The sequence below is a fragment of the Mesocricetus auratus genome, unplaced genomic scaffold (genome assembly GCF_017639785.1).
Source record: "Mesocricetus auratus isolate SY011 unplaced genomic scaffold, BCM_Maur_2.0 Super-Scaffold_100006, whole genome shotgun sequence".
Taxonomy (NCBI): domain Eukaryota; kingdom Metazoa; phylum Chordata; class Mammalia; order Rodentia; family Cricetidae; genus Mesocricetus; species Mesocricetus auratus.
Window position 1 is genome coordinate 61,753,833 of NW_024429190.1, and position 17,251 is coordinate 61,771,083.

The 17,251-nt window shown below is 33.0% G+C and overlaps 1 protein-coding gene across 7 annotated transcripts in view; it reads right to left on the bottom strand.

The window, feature by feature from the left end:
- The window catches only part of Epha5 (EPH receptor A5), a 325,855-nt gene that overhangs the window by 295,301 nt on the left and 13,303 nt on the right, over positions 1–17,251 (bottom strand). For all 7 annotated transcript variants that reach the window (XM_005068199.4, XM_005068197.4, XM_005068198.4 and 4 more), the window contains exon 2: positions 4,065–4,129. In XM_005068199.4, coding sequence (XP_005068256.1) covers positions 4,065–4,129 — 65 coding nt within the window. The remainder of the gene's footprint in view (positions 1–4,064; positions 4,130–17,251) is intronic.

The window sequence follows — 17,251 nt, forward strand, 5'->3', positions numbered from 1 at the left end:
TTCAGCATTTCCCTTTAGTGTCAATAACACATATTCATGTGCTGAAGGCACAGCATTATCATGGTTAGACTGAATTTAAAAGAGAAACGACATTGCATGTGCAAAATACACAAAATACAAACTGTTGGAGGGACTGGAGATCCTGGTACATCTGTGATCTTCTGAACACATATATAAAGAAAGACAGGCCTAGAATATATTCTATTCATCTTTTTTCTTTGATTGCTCACTTTTTTTTTTTTTTGGTTTTTCGAGACAGGGTTTCTCTGTATTGTTTTGGAGCCTGTCGGTCCGGCCTGGCCTCGAACTCACAGAGAGATCTGCCTGCCTCTGCCTTCTGAGTGCTGGGATTAAAGGCATGCGCCACCACCACCTGGTGATTGCTCACTTTTAAAATGATGAGTGACCTTTAGCTCCAGAGTGACATGAACTCTATTCTTCCCTGTTCTGAAATGCCTGTAAATGTGACACATTCTCAATCCCAAGTAAATTCTGTTCAATTAATAAGCACAGAAAAGTAACATAAAAGTTTCTGTGGCTTGGAATCCTAATGCGTATCTAGGATTATGTGGGGGGAAGAAAGATGGAAAGGTTTATGTAGGAGGGATGGAGACTATAATGCTATGTAATGATTTGTATAATAATTGAAATGATAAGATAAAGATATGTCTAGAAGAAAAGGGAAGAGAAACAATGCTACAAACATGGAAAAACACACACAGAAACATGGACTATTGCATATAAAATAACTAAATACATCTGCTGAAATACATGACCTGTCCTAATTAAAGTAATGGAATAGAAAGGAACTATCTCAGCATATAACATCAAAGACATTATGGACTACTTGTTTTGACTGTATGAAGATGTATCCTCATGATTAGTGTAATAAAAAGCTGAACAGACAATAGATAAGCAGAAGAGGTTAGGCAGGACTTCCAGATAGAGAGGAACTTGGGATGAATCTAGGCAGCAAGGCAGAAGCCAGCAAGACACACAGGGAGTCAGTCATACAAAAAGGAGGAGAGGTAAAAAGACACATGGAAGAACATAGATTAGTACCAGCAGGTCAATTTAAGTTATAACAGAGAGTTGGAAACAGTCTAAGCTAAAACCAAACTTTCAAAATTAGTAAAATGTCTCTGTATCATTATTTGGGAGCTGGCAGTCCTAAAAGAAAGTCCAGCTACACAAAGAGTTCTAAAAACTAGTCTTTGCTGCAACAAAGCAAAAAGTGAAATATGTGCAATGTAAAAAAGATGGTTACCATTTGCAGAAGAATGGAAGAGTTCCAGTTGGAAAGTGAACCACACAGGAGAATATGTTGTTCCTTAACCTATCTTCTCTATTCCATGTACCCTGTTGGGGGCATGGAATACTTCAGGTTTTAGCTTTCTGATTCCTATGAATCAACAGAGACTAGATATTGAGATTTTATATGAGATCTTCCAACTTTCAGGCACTGACGATGAAATGGTGTGTGTGTGTGTGTGTGTGTGTGTGTGTGTGTGTATACATATATAAGTGTGTGTGTATAATGTGCAATTTATAAAATGTATATATACATATATAACAGATACTGTGGACACATAAATGTACTTACTTACAAAAATGTATGTGACCTGGTGAACAAGTTAGTATGAGGTCAAGAGAAATGCAAGAGAATGTCAAAAAATGGCTACTGATACTTAAGTTTATTCCAAGTCACACTTGTTTAGTACAAAAACCTTTTTTTATATAAAGAAATGGAACAAGAAATTAAGTCAGACCACCCAAAGTTCCCATTCATAAGAGTAACTATATCATCATACTTATATTCACTCAGATATATACTTTCTACCCTCTATTTTTAATAAATTTTCGATTGAAAGCATCAAAGAAAAAAACTAAATTCAAAGGCAATAACATATTTTCTGAGAACTGTAAAAGTGTAACAATAAAATGCATTTTCATCATATTTGCATAAAGGTTACTTAATATACTCAATAAATAAAATATTTGGGGTATTATAAAATTGCACAATATAATGAACACACACAGTGATAAGTTACAGAACTTACGAGAACAAAAGGAACAAAATGGAATATAAAAGGGTTAAATTGATTCCATTACACTACAGTCATTTTATCTGTCTCACATTGTTTTATTTAGAGATTCTAACATCTGAACAATATTACTTTTTTACATTACATTTATAAGTGCAAGTATAATTTGAAATACCAAAGTAATTTGAAGTTATTGAACTGTCTAAAGCTAGATGATATAAGGATATTAGTACATAATTAGGAATTTTAAAAATTAATATGACCTGTTTTACTTTCTTAAAATAACATTCTGAGAAAAGGGCTGTCTTAGTCTGCTTCTGGTTGCTGTGATAAACACCACAACCTAAAGCAACTTGGAAAGGAAAGAGTTTATTTTTCTTGCATCTGACAACACTCCTTGAAGGAGCAAAAAGCAGAAACTCTAAGAAGACCAGAGGAATGGGTCATGGATGAAGGTCCTTACTCTACATGGACTGTTCAGCTTGATTACTTATACCATGTAAAGCACCTGCATGTGGGTGGTGCAGCCAACAGTGTGCCATGCCCTAGCAAATACATCAACGACGAAGGAAATGTTCCATAGCCATTCCCAGAGATCAATCCTGATAGAGGCTGTTCCTCAGCCATTTCCTCTTCTCAAATGACCCTAGCTTGTGTCACGATGACCAACACTAACACCAGCATGAAGCCTAATTAATTCAATCAATTCTTTCATTAAGAGAAAAATAATCATTGAGATATTTTGGATAATTATGCTGCTATCACAAGACTAGTTATAATATTTCTTGCCTAAAGTTGTTTCTATCCCATTACATATATATACATATATATGAGACAAAATTAATTAATTACGTATATAAATATTAAAGTAACTATATATTTATAAATCTAAGTACCTTAAGTAAAATTTAAGAACAAATGACTTAAAATTTTGACTGTTTTGTCAAGATGAATGAGTGTAACATTGCTTGGAAATTTTAAAATGTCAAACTATTAGTGGTGTAGGTTATAAAATCTCCAAAAAATAGAATTACTTTATTATAAAATTGTAAAAATTTATTTTTCAGAGTCATGTGATAACAGAATAATATTTTATCTAGGCTTTGATTATCTGTTAATATGCTTGTGAACTTAGTTGGAAAGTTGATAATGTGATGCTTTTTTAATTTCATGAATGTGTTACTATTGTTACCAACATAAATTCTATTATATATATATATGTATATAGTCTTAAAATGACATCTAATTTTCATCTCAAATATTTTTAATATATTTCAATAAAAATTCAGTAAAATATTGATCATAAGATTATGCTAGTACAAAAGTCTTTTTGAAAAGTTTTTTCATTTTTTATTTTAATTTTAAATAGCTTGTTTTACATGTCAATCCCAGTTCCCTCTCCCTCCCCATCTCCCGCACTCCCCTTCCCCCCCAGCCTCCCACCCTATTGCCAATTCCTTCCACATAAAGAGGAATGTTCTCTCTGCCTGGACTCTTAGGGGAGTGCCTGGACCCTACCCGGAGTGAAAAGTTTTAAGTGAAGAAAAATTCAAAATTTGGGAAGAAACTCGAATGACGATAGGACTTGAATGACTAACTTTTAGCCTGAAAGGAACTTAATGGAATTTGTTGTAATGCTTTCTAATTTTTCTGAAAATGAAATAAAAGGTGAGTTGATCTCTATGTACATTAACATTGTACACAGATGTGAATTATATATCCTCAGGAACTTATCTAGGATAGTGGAAAAGCACCACATTTCTGAGTTGCTGAAGGGAAACTTTCTAAGTGTGGAGAAATGCTCAGAGGAAAGTAATGTGTCTGATATTTAGTCACTTAAGATCCTTCCCTGTTGGTTAATTTTTTTTTCAGAACTCATTGAAATTCTCCTATATCCCACCTAATAGAAATAGCCCTCCTTTCTTAACAAATATTTCGACTTAAATGTCAATTTGTTTTTTGTAACCTGAGAGCTACATACTAAGGTTTTATTTTATAGAAACTCTCATGAGAACTTACCCCATTTTTTGGAAAAGCAATCCATCCAAGGTCCCCCATGACAGTGCGTGAATCCAATAAATTCACTGTAAAAAAGAAAAAGAAAAACCAAACTAAGTGCATTCCTATTTCACCCCTTCTGAGATTCATACTGTTTGTAATTACCAAGATTAGATTATGCTTTCATCATGATGAAGACAAGAGTTACAAAGTAATGTTATATTGAAAGTGAACAGTTGTTATATAATAAATAAATGAATGGAGAATTGTAACAAAATTCAATCTTTGTAACCCCTAAATGCTATTTTTACCAAGTAAGAGAAAGAGTACAAATAAGATGGAAAAAAAAAGTTTGGAAAACACCAAAACAAAACAAAAGCACTTATAGTTGGCATTAATTTACAGCCTTAAAAATTGTAACTAAGCATGTTTTGTTTTTCCTCAAAAAGCTGTTATGAATTGGAAGTAATTACATTAAATAACAATACATTTTTATAAGCATATTTAACATTTTCATGATAACAATCAAAACCTTCCATGCAAGTGAAAATTTTTATTAAAAAGCAACTTATGATATTCGTATTCAATATAAGAATCTAGCAATTCAAAGTTTGTTGCTATACTTGAGTACTGTGACTCCTCAGATGTCTTCTACTTAGATAAAACCAGAGCTTTAAATGTACCTCAAGCTGAATTTTTAGATACTTTATGTCCTGAAGTCCTAATACATTTAGAAATCCCAGGACTGATACAAATTTCATCATTATAAAGGAACCAAAAGGTGAGTGCACATGCTCACATTGACCCATATATTCATACATGTTGAGCTTATATTCTGTCCTTGGGGAATCAAATTAATTTAAAGGGCACCGTTCAGTTAAATAATGCAGATATGAATAGTTTATTTGTTTTTGGTTGTTTTTAACATCTCTTTCTCATGAATTTGTAACTGAACCATTCTTATAACTGAACCATTCTTAATAGATCTTGGTGTATTGGCCAGAAGAGAAGCTGTATATATTATTTCATAAAACTACCTATACCACATGTGGGATCCAATATTTTGGAAGTTCATCAAATTTAAAGGTGTTATTCTGTCTGTAAGTATAAGCTTGCAGTATAAAATGAACAAGAGTGGATAGGCAAGGAAATGGATTATCAGACTATAGAAAGTAATTGAAAATCATTATAACAAGAATCACATCTGAAATTGGAACTTTGGATATTTTGCAAAATTTGTGTGTATTTAACATATTAATTTATTTCACATGAGTGAAATCCAGTGAGAAAATATATACATGAAGGTGTGTATCCTATAAATCAATTTAAAACATAATGATATTAGCAAAGTAAATCAATCACCAATTTGTAGAAAGCATTGAACAAGCCAATTATCATATATTCATTGCTGTTCCTAAGTATAATTGTTTTTGTCTATTTTCATCGATCTATAAATGTAAGATGCAAATCACTTATCATTTTTAAGTTACTTTAATCATATTGATCTCATATTGGTTGTAGAACTGTGGATTCCTTCAAGGAATGATGTCTTTACTGAGGAATAACAAAGCAAACAAATCACAATTTTCCTGATACCCCAATAACCTAAGTCCCTCCAGACACAACACTGCATCTACTTCTTCAGTAAGAGGCATGCTCATCATTTTATTTCATTGTTGGCTTTTCTTGTCTCCATGGGAATAAGTTTATATTAAACATAAATGTCCTTGTCCTCCTTTCAGTGTATCTGGGAAACTAGGTCTCTGTCTAGACATGACTAAATACCAGGGGAGTGAACAATTAAATTGTTATGTTTATTCATTTTAATGATTCTTTTGGTTCATCTTTGATATGCCTGTGTAGTTGAGATAAAGTAGCTCATATAATCAAACTGAGTGTGTTGCTGTGTTTCAGTCCACTGTTTTCAACCTGTAGTCCAAACTGATACGCACAGGAACTCTAGGAACTGATAACTAGCCTGCTAGCAGAAGCAGCATTCCTCTCTGGCCTCTGCTTAATTTGCAGCTTTAGATACTCATTATTAACTACAGATCTCCAATGTCTTTAACCTTTGGCTACTGCCTCTTGAAATAACTTTACTCTACATTCATCTACATTGCTCTACTGGGGTTCAAAATATATGTTGGAGTGAATTAATGTTAATGTTAATGTTAATTCAATTTTGGAAGGGTAGTTATTGATATTTGAATATACAACTGCAAAAATGTAAGACTATAAGTAAAGTAGGAATCTACAATTTTACTTAATGTGATTTTATGAAAATGCTGTCAATTAAATAAAAAGATGATGAAGTTGATGAGAAATTCATACGTTTCACTTCTCAAAACCATCTAAAATTTAATTCCTTCTGAAAACAAATGAAACTCAAAATTCAAATAAGATATTTACACCCTCATTTAGAAAATTTCAAATTGAGAAAAAGAACATAAAATTATATTTATCTGTTATATGATAAGTCAGGATAAATTCTTGAGACTTAGTCAGTCAGATATTCAGATACCCAAAAGAAAACAGTTCCAATTAATATGAAAAGGAAATATATAAAAATTCAGGCTGAGCAAGCCATGGAGATCAGACATGTAGACAGAAATCCTTCATGGCTTCTGTACCAGTTCCTACCTCCAGATTCCTGCCTTGAGTTTCTTCAGTGCTATACTGTATAATGGAAGTGGAATCAAAATACTTCCACTAAATGTGCATAACATACTTTTCTTTACAATCTTTATACAAGCTGTTAATATTACATCAAACAACTATCACCTGAGAATTGTTAATTCATCATATTTATGTAGCAGTTTATGAAGTAGCACCTGTCATCATTGATCTACCCCTTCATAAATCTCAGTGGGGCATCATTACTCAATGTTCTAATGTTATCTAATTCTTATCACTTAAACTGACTTATTTTACCCCCTCAAAAGAACACAGTTGGGGCTGGAGATGTAGCCAATAATTAAGTTTGTACTGTTCTTGCAGAATACATGGATTTTGTTTGCATTACCTATATCAGGCATATAATATAAGGCTGTAACTCTAGCTCAGTGGATAATACTTTTTTCTGGCTTTTGCAAGGACCCACCCTCATATACATAGTTACACACACGCACACACGCACACACGCACACACGCACACACACCGGGTGGGATTGGGGAGAGGAAGAGAGAGAGACAGAGACAGAGAGAGAGACAGAGACAGAGACAGAGAGACAGAGAGAAACAGACAGACAGACTCACACATATACACATGCACATAATAAATCAAACCTTGAAAAAAAACCCACAACCACCAATTCTATATGCTGGACTAAGCTCAAATTTTAATAGCCATATACATTATCAATGATTATTTTGTCAGTAACTGCTCCAGAAATAAGTATGCCTTTTAAGTTTCAATAGTTCCAAGACTGAGATGCTCTGACATTTATCTATTGATACTACCAAAAATTTCTCTTTTACCTTTACTTTTATAGTGTGTTACATGGAGAATATCCATTAATGGAAGAAACCATTTTTTGAAACATTCCTTATAAAGCACAATGAACCCATATGCAAAAATATAAAGTTAATAAAACAATAGGAAGCTAATTTATATAAGTCAAATATTGTAATTTATCAATACAATTTCGCTACATTATTTTTGTCAAAATCTGTGCAATTATGATGGATATTCTTATTTATACTTAAAAAGTTTCTCAATATTTATGTTGGAATTTATGAAAAACACTTTCAATAATGCCATTAATGCCTCAATTTCCATATATATAAATATACAAAAATTTTAAATCAGTATTAAAAATCCACTGGGATGTAGACAGGGTGCACACAAGTGTGAATTTTTCAGAAGTTAATTTCCCAATGACTTTAACAAATGCATTAAAGAGGGAATTGGCAGTAATAGAGTGCAATTTCTAAGTGTCTTCTTTGCTACAATTACAGTAATTAAATTGTTCTGAACAGTATATATGCATGTTGTAAATTACAATGAATACACAATGAGTATTGATCTTCATTGTACAACTTAATTAAAACTTGTCCAAAAGAAGTCACTAATGAATATAATTAGAGGAAATGTTTGATACCACACTTACACTGGAAAGCATTAATTAGATATCAGATATTTTGTGGAAAATGTTTTTATTTTGTTATTTATATTTTAAAATGAAACCACACAATGAAACTGAAAAGAACCTTCAAGGTCATTTTTTCACTCAGCTATTAGTGTTATAATTATGAGAAAGATGGGTTGATTGGTTAGCTAATTTGTGAAAAGGAAATTATTTCTTCAAGAGAAGTAAGTCCACAGGCATCAACAAGTATGTAATCTACTGCAAATTCCTAGTCAATGTACAAAAGAGAATACAACTCACTAATATAGGGATTTAAAGTGCTTATTACAAAGATTGAGACAGGGTTTCTCTGTGTAGCCCTGTGTGTCCTGGAACTCACTCTGTAGACCAGACTGGCTTTGAACTCATAGAGATCCACCTGACTCTGTCTCCTGAGTGGTGGGATTAAAAATGTGTACCTCCTGGTATTTTTATATTTTTATTCATGTAGTGTGTGTGTGTGTGTGTGTATTTGTGTGTGTTTTCTTGTAAGTGTAGCACACTTACATTCTTGTAGTGTCCATGAAGGTCAAAAGAGGGCACCAGGTCACATGAAACTAGAGATACAGCTCATTGTGGTTTGACATGGGTTCAGAGAATGGATCTTGGATCCTCTGCAAGACTAGTATGAGAAAATAACTGCTGAGCCATCTATCTCTCCAGCAGTCCTGGAGTATTTTAAATCAGTAAATATATAAATATTGTTCAAAATAGACTCTAATAGAAACTATTTCTTAATAATTGCAAGTATGTTTAATTTATAAAAGATTAATTTAAATTACTGATCTCAATGTTTCATGTAACAATAAAATATTTTAAATAATTTATTTTTTAAAAAGACAGACAATTTTTTATAGAACTGACCAACACAAGTAGAACAAAAATTATCTAGAGACTATGTTTTAAAAGATTAAGTCCTTGACTTCATACATTCTAACAAGTAGAGATAAATATCAAGTAAAAAACAAATACGATATTTTTGGTTATAACTTTCAAACATCCATATTTTGTTAAGTACCATTTTATGGTACTTCATTTTCTTGAGTATAGTGATAACATGAGTTATTAAGACAACAAAATGTTCTGAACTATTCAGGAAAAAAATGTCAGCAACATAGGAATGAGTATATTTTCCGTAACTGAATAGTTAAATGACCAGCGAAAGATATCTAATATTTTCACTATCTATCTATGGTCAGCAAGGTCTGGGAAAAACGTATGATCCTTGAGCATACCAAGGGCAGTCCTGTGCAGAAAAGCATATTCAAACTGTTACTGTTCCTTTTTCTTCATGATTTTCATATTAGCAAACACTTATAATGCAAGTTAGACCTCTACCGTTGTGACGGTTTAGAAAAAAATGTCACTTGGTTGCAGAGAGGATAGCATTCTTTTCTTCTAACAGCACAGATTTAAAATTCCATAGGGTGCAATATACATTTGATAAATGCATTCTTGCTGGTTTCCATTCACTATATTAGGAAGGCACTGCATTCAATTGCAGCACACATTTAATCTGTCAGAACCAACCCCATTACAGAGCTGTCCAGCCTTTCTCTATGTTTGCATTTGGTACAGATGTGATTTCTGACTTCAAAGCTCGAATTTATAGTTTACCAACTGCTTCATGGGACAGAAAACAGCTAGTAAAAGTAAATTGAAAGAAAAGAGACATGCGTTTCTCATTGGAAAATTAAATTTGTAAATTGGGTAAAAGTTTTGTTTCTGATTCAGGGGTGTTAGATTTCTGATATCTTTGACCTGTATACAGAAATTCATAGCTATACATAGTCATGGATATGACATGGAAAATAAGTGGAAGAGGGTGTGTCTTCTCATTAATTATCAGCATCTCATAAACATAAAAATAATATAAGCAACCAGGATATTTACATACATATATAGACATATTTATAGTATATGAGATACTGTGCAACACAATTTATATAAGCTCTTTCATACACTCATCTCAGAATCTTTTCAGGATGTTGCTGTTTTGTAATCTTATTCAGAACCCCCCATGGAAACAGAGTCAGAAAGGATGACACTATATGAGGTCTTAGTGATAGACTATGAGCACTAATGGTTGCTCCAGAAATCCCACTTACACCTAGAAACATTCGACTTACTGCCACTTCTGAAGACAACTACCAAGTCCATTCTAATCTAACAGTGACCTCAATTGTCAACATTACCTGATAAGCATATATATGAGTAGTTAGTCCTGTTTTTCTATTAGTAAACATATTTCTACATACATGTATCTGCTTTACTTTCAATTTTTAATTTACACACAAAATAATAGATTTCTTCATGTCATGTTTATATGTATTTGGTTATGTCTGGACACTCATCCCAGAAACTCAGGGTCCATTCTCCAGTCCTCTCTCTAACCCCTACTTTGACCTTTTCCATACCCAGGATTCCCCCTTCCAGTTTCTTGTTACAAGTATTCTTCGAAATTAATGAACTATGTCCAACATTTCTCCCACATATATATGCATACATAAAAATCAGAAGATAGGTTCTATAAATAAGAGTAGAATATGCAGTATTTTTCTTTGTGACCCTCCACTTGACTAAATTAATAGATAATTTATAATAGCATCTATTTTTCGTAAATATCATAGATAAATTCATTTTTATTTTGTCGCTAAATAAAACATCCTGATGTGTGTGTATCATATTTTCATTATACTATTATATTTTGGAGGACAACTAGGCTGAGTCCATTCCTGGCTAGTGTGAATAGCACAGCAATAAACACGGATGTGCAAATATCACTGTGGGAGGGTATAGAATCGTTTTTGGTGTGTTCCCAGGAGTAATAGATATGTATCATAGAGTAGCCCTATGTTTCAGTTGTTGTTTTGTTTTTCATTGTTTGATAGTAACCTCCACACCAATCACCAATGGGAATGAACCTGTTTGCACTTCTCTCAACAGTGACTAAAGCTTTCTCATCCCCACATTCCTCCTAACATGACCTGCCATTCTAACTAGGATAAGGATAAAATATAAATTATTTGTAATGTCCATTGCCCAATGACTGCGTTAATTTATTTACTGGACAATTGTGTTTATTCTTCCAAAGACTATCTATTCAGTTCATTGGCCCATTTATTGATTGCAAAGGGAATTTTTGTTGTTAAAATATTTGCAGTTATTTATACATTTTATTTGTGAGTCAAGGCTGGAATATAGCTGAAAGATTTTTCTCTCATTCTAAACATTGTCCACTCATTCTGTCAACAGATTCTCTTGCTTTGCACAAAACCTTTGCACAAACATAGTCCCATTTGTCAATGCTTGGCTCTATTTCCTGTGGAATTGGGTTTCTATTTAAAATAATTGCCTGTAACTATGCCCTGAGACATGTCCCCTACATTTTTCTCCAGCAGTTTCATCATTTTAGGTTTTATATTAAAGTTGTTGATGTAATTAGACATTTTATTTTTCTGCAGGATTAGAAATATGGCCTTAATTTCTTTTGCATGTAGATATCCAGTTTTCCCAGTATCATTTACTAAACAAGTTGACTTTTCCAATGTATGTTATTGGTATCTTTTACAAAATTATACTTCCATAACTATGTTCATTTATTTTGGTTACTCTATTAAGTTTCCTTGGTCTGAAAAGAATTTTAAGTAAATGTATTCAAATTAAACTTTGAATTCTTTTTCATTGACTGCTATATCTGGCGTTTTCTTTGTAAACAATTTTATAGAATGATTTGTCAACACTCCTCTCAACTCCAGCCCTACATCCCAGTATTTACCTAAACCATTATAGTCTACAGAATCCTCAATATTTTACCAAAATGTGTTACTAACAAAATACCAACACAAACCAATTGCCTTTCTTCTCTACACAGTGACTAGAAATAATGTATCCAGATACCAAAGTCTTATCTTCCTTCCCATTTACTTCCACACTAAACAAATACCACACAATCTGCCCATGTGCTTGATAGCTCTCCTTGATGGCAGGCTTGGTTTCATTATGTAAGATAGCTAGTCTGGCAAAATCCTATAGGAATAGGAACGAATTTTACTTTCATTTCTGTGGTCCTACTATTAAATCAGTTCTGTGCAATGAGCTGTGAAGGGATTCTGCAAGGGAAGGGAATTTCTGAACCATTATTATGAAACGAAACAACAAGAGCAGAACCCACTCCTGGCTGACTTGGAAGTAGCTGTATACTTCTTGGACGAGATACCAGCCACCTAAAGAAAAGACAGAGTGCAGTGCAAAAGCAAAGTCTGAAGTTTAGGGTTGGAGAAATAAAGAGACAGGAAGTACCTTATTATATCATAACTGTGCCAATCCATCTAAACTTGAGTCCCCCTTCTCTTGGGACTTGCTTTTATGCAGGAAAATTAATTTTATTGCTTATTCTGGAAGACAACATCATTGTTGTTACTGGCAAAGGAGCGTATTATAACTGCTAGTGTGGGAGCTTGAAGGCAAATTCCTCGTTTGCTTCTAAAATCTGCTTTTCTTGACTTGTTTTTCCATACCCATGAAAGCACAGAAATCTGACTACTTTAACTCCTGATTTACTTGAACCCTCAGATTCATCTTTGAAGTTATTTTAAATAGCATTTCAGCCATTACATAGCAAACTCAAACTAGTTTGGACTACAAGGAACTCAAAGCTTAATTCATTAATTAGTTAAAAAATAACTTTCATTATTCTTTTGATTATAATATATAATCCATGTAATCAATATAATCAACCACACAACTCTTGACTGCAAGGTTAACCAGTCTTTTTGTTTCAAAATACTCTTATTGATAATGATTTTATAAAGATATTTTTCTTTTTATTTATGTGTATGTGCATTATATGTATATCTGTATGTGTGCCACATGTGTGCAGGTACCACAGTAAGATGGATATTCTGGCTTGTCAACTCGAGTACACCTAAGATTAACAAAAACTCAAGCAGCTGGGTAGACAAGTAAGAGATTGGTTTTATTGAGTCATTTGAGATGGGAAGAACTGCCTTAATTATGGGCCATATACAAGTGGCAATCTATATAAAAGAAATGGAAGAAGAAAGCACCTGCTCTTGGCCTGCTTGCACTCACCCTTGCTGATAAATTCATTCCTTTGCTGTATTCTATAATACTTCTTTGGGATTCTGGCATATCCTGAAGGCCAGCTGAGATATCCAGGCTCATGCATCTAAAACTATTGGGTTCTTGGACTTCCCATCAGGAGACAGCCATTTTTGGAGTAGTTGGATCACAGTCTTTAAATCTAATAAAACCCATGTACAATATGTCGGTTCTCATTCTCTAGGGATTCCAGACTAATACATCCAGAAAAAAGAAAACGGTATCATATTCCTGAGAACTGGATTTACAGGTGCTTGTGAGCCACCCAGTGTGGATGCTGGGAAGCAAAGTGAGGTCCTCTGAAAGAGTAATATGCTTTTAACAATGGAGATATCTCATCAGTCCCATGGTATTCACTTTTGTTCCATTTTAGTTGATATTTTTATCATAATAACAAAAATTTACTGGCTGATTTTTAAATTTAGTGAGCAATATTTATACCATAAAACTGACATATATATAATGGAATAAGTTTTAATCAGAAATGCATTCTCACAATTATGAATTGTCAAAGAACTCTAAAGGTATAACCCAATGAGATTGGAAAAAGAGGAATTCACAGTTCACATCTACTGGTGATTCTGTACAAAATGTTTATGCAACGCTAACACATGAATCCACTGACAGCTAGATTATGAGTAATGAGCAATCTGCTACCTTCACAGGACACATTGCAAGAAAAGAGCAGTGCCATATGTTTTCAGTGACTACCTTATTGGGTATGGCAACTAAATTTCTGAAGTCTCTGATACTGTTTTCATCTCTGAGAAATGTCAGCCTTGCATGACATAACAGTGTAAGAAGACTTTGTATTGCAGAATAGTCTTCCTAAGCAATTGCTTGATTCTACTTGTCTGTGTGTAAAGGTATTATGCGAAGAAACTCCTTTCAACAACAAAATTTTGAAAGTCCTTAGTACTAGAAATAAATGTGCTTCTTCACAATTAAGTCTAAGAATGCTTCATGGCACAGATAATGCTCATTATTCCCATAATATTGGTTCTGTTGCCATATAACTTCGAGGAAATGATTTTTAGTTTCAAAGATTCAATTCTCATGTCTGTAACACCAGCGATTGAAACTAATAAAATTATATGTGTCTGTACTCACACATTTTATCATTTAATCTTAACACTGATCTTTTGGTATGCTATGTTTCTCATTTTACAGATAAGGAAATTGAAGCTGAGAAAAGTTAAACAGGCCAATGGCCCAAGGTCCCAGAACTAATATAAGTGCATAGCTGGAATCTAAATCCAAGTTATCTAATCAAAGCCTTTTTTCTTTTTTTTTCTCAACTGAACTGTATCCAACGTCTGACTTGTTCAGTATAAAGGTTTACACCCCTAAATAATTACCTCCTGTACCAATAAGTTTTATTAAGTTAATGGGTTATGCATAGTTTGCTACAGAGGGCAGCATCTATCATAATATTGTAATCAAGATGGAACTTTGGAGCTGATGGGAGGAATGACTTAGTTAAGCACTTGTCTTGGGAGCACAAAGTCTTAAGTTCAATCCCTATAACCCATATAAAAGTGTCACTCATAACAGTGCACACTTGTAGTCTTAGTGCTAGGGAAGGAGGGGAAAAAAATGAATCTACAGGACTTGGCTAACAAGTCCAGCCTAACCATTGCTCTTCCAAAAAAGAGGAGAAATCTTGTTTCAAAGGAGGTATACAGCCTCCCCAAGGATGATGCATACTGGGTCTCTAAACTCCATATATGTACACATGTGTACACCTACATAAATGTACATAAAACACATGTCAATTTTTAGCAAGAAGAAAAATTCAAATGGATTAGTCTTAGTAGAGCAAACATTAGTCTTCCCCTGCTGGAGAATCAAGTTTTCCATTTCGCTATTGACAGCAAGTTTTAAGCTGCACAAAACAGAAGAGTGAGCAACAAAATAACAATGAATATTATTTCCTTAATATACAATTTAGATAGCAGTTAATCTTTAAGCACCCAAATTGAGGAAGTATTGGTTGCACATCTGCTCAAATTTTTTATTCATAGAAATCAAAGACATATAAAAATAATTAGAATAAAATGGATGGTGTATACAAGAAAGTTCTTTGCTTTGAATTATTCCTTATGCCAGGATATGCTAGGTCCTCATTCTTTATTAAAATGTACCAAACTTCAAACTAATCTGTATGATGATTTTCTTTCTAGGCACATAGGCATAGTTTGTGTGTTTAGTATGTATTTGGCTTGGTATTTAGTTTCCTTTTTATTTTATTTTTTATTTGAGTATGTGTGTGTCAGTGTGAATGTATGTTATATGTGTGCAGGTGTCATAAATGTAAGAAGACTGAGTTAGACCCTTAATGTCCCCAAATTTAGGCATTTTTAGGGTACAATTTTCCTTGATAATACTTGCAACTTATGACATAAGCTCATTCAAAATACATTTAACATTATTTGAAAGCATAATGGGTAGCATCAAACCATATTCATTGAGCATCAATCTGGAAATCAATGGGTCTAATTATTGAACATAGCTCTTTCTGTAATTAGAATACGCATTTTCTTCTGTACCGTTTCTCTCGTGTGTATAGTGCTGTTTAATAATAATATTATCTTTATCCTTAAAATGTTTTCATACTGTCTAGATTTAAATCAATAACAAAAATTATTTATACTGAGCAGTGATCATATATGTTTCTCCCAATACTTATATCTCTTGCAATCTATCCCTTTCTATAATTTAGATTTAAAATATCTTATACAAGGCCATAAGAAGGCTTAGTCCTAATCTACCGACAATGGGAAGCGGTAAAAATAAGGGATAGAAATCAATGGTAGACATTATGGTCATCAAAAGTTTGATCATATTCAGAAAGGTTGTAATGAATACTCATTGTAAACTTAGATGGATTTGGAATCACCATGGGAATTCACTTCCTTGGTTGTATTTCAAGAAATGTATAACTGCAGGTGGAAGGATCTATCCTGAATGTCAGTGACATCATCCAGTGGGTTGAAGCCCTAGACTACATATAAATGAGAAAGTGATCTGTACACCAACATGCACCTACATCTGGTGTTTTACTCTGAACAATTTTATTCAACAAACAATTGCACAAGTCTGTCAGCATACCTCTCTGCAATGATGAACTGTCCCCATAAACTTGAGTAAAAATTATTTCCTTGCTTATGTAGTTCTTCTCAGGATTTTGATCATAACATCAAGAAAAAGTAATACAATAGAATTCAGGTAAATTTTGCTATGATATGAATGGCTTGGCTTGTTCCACTGTTGCTCATCAACGGTGATGTGCCAATTCATCATGACACCAAACTGATAGGGTTAATCAATCATGATAGGGTCATTCATCAATGATGAATCAAACAAAAATTATTTTCCTTATAAATAGATCATCTGGAGGTATTCGTTCTAATGACTCAAAATTAATACATATTTTCCACATTGGAATCAACAGCAAGAGCCAAAATAAAAATTTCCAAATATGAATTTTCCATGTTCTTTACACATATATTCATTATATTCTCAGGGGTACTGATGTCTTCTGAGCATATGCTTTTTCTGAGGTATTATTTCTTCCTTGCAAATAATTTGCATGAGTAAACCACTAATCATATTAATAGTACAACTTGGAGAAATGCATATTTTGCTAAATTGCTACAATCAAGAGCTTCAGCAACTTACATACTGACACTTTGTCAAATTAAATGCTCTATGACTTACTACAAATTATTTAATTATACCAAGATCAACTTTTCTCCATATTAAAAATAAGTTTCATTAGGATAGTTTCAGAATTAAAGTTTATGCAATAAGTCTACATAGAAGGACTTTTACCATACCTAGAACATGATTCAATTTATTTTACTAAGTTATTCTATAACTTAATAAAAAGAAATATATTCAATATTTCATAAAATTGTTCTTATTTTACAGCAAATTAGAATGTTTTTTTCTGGA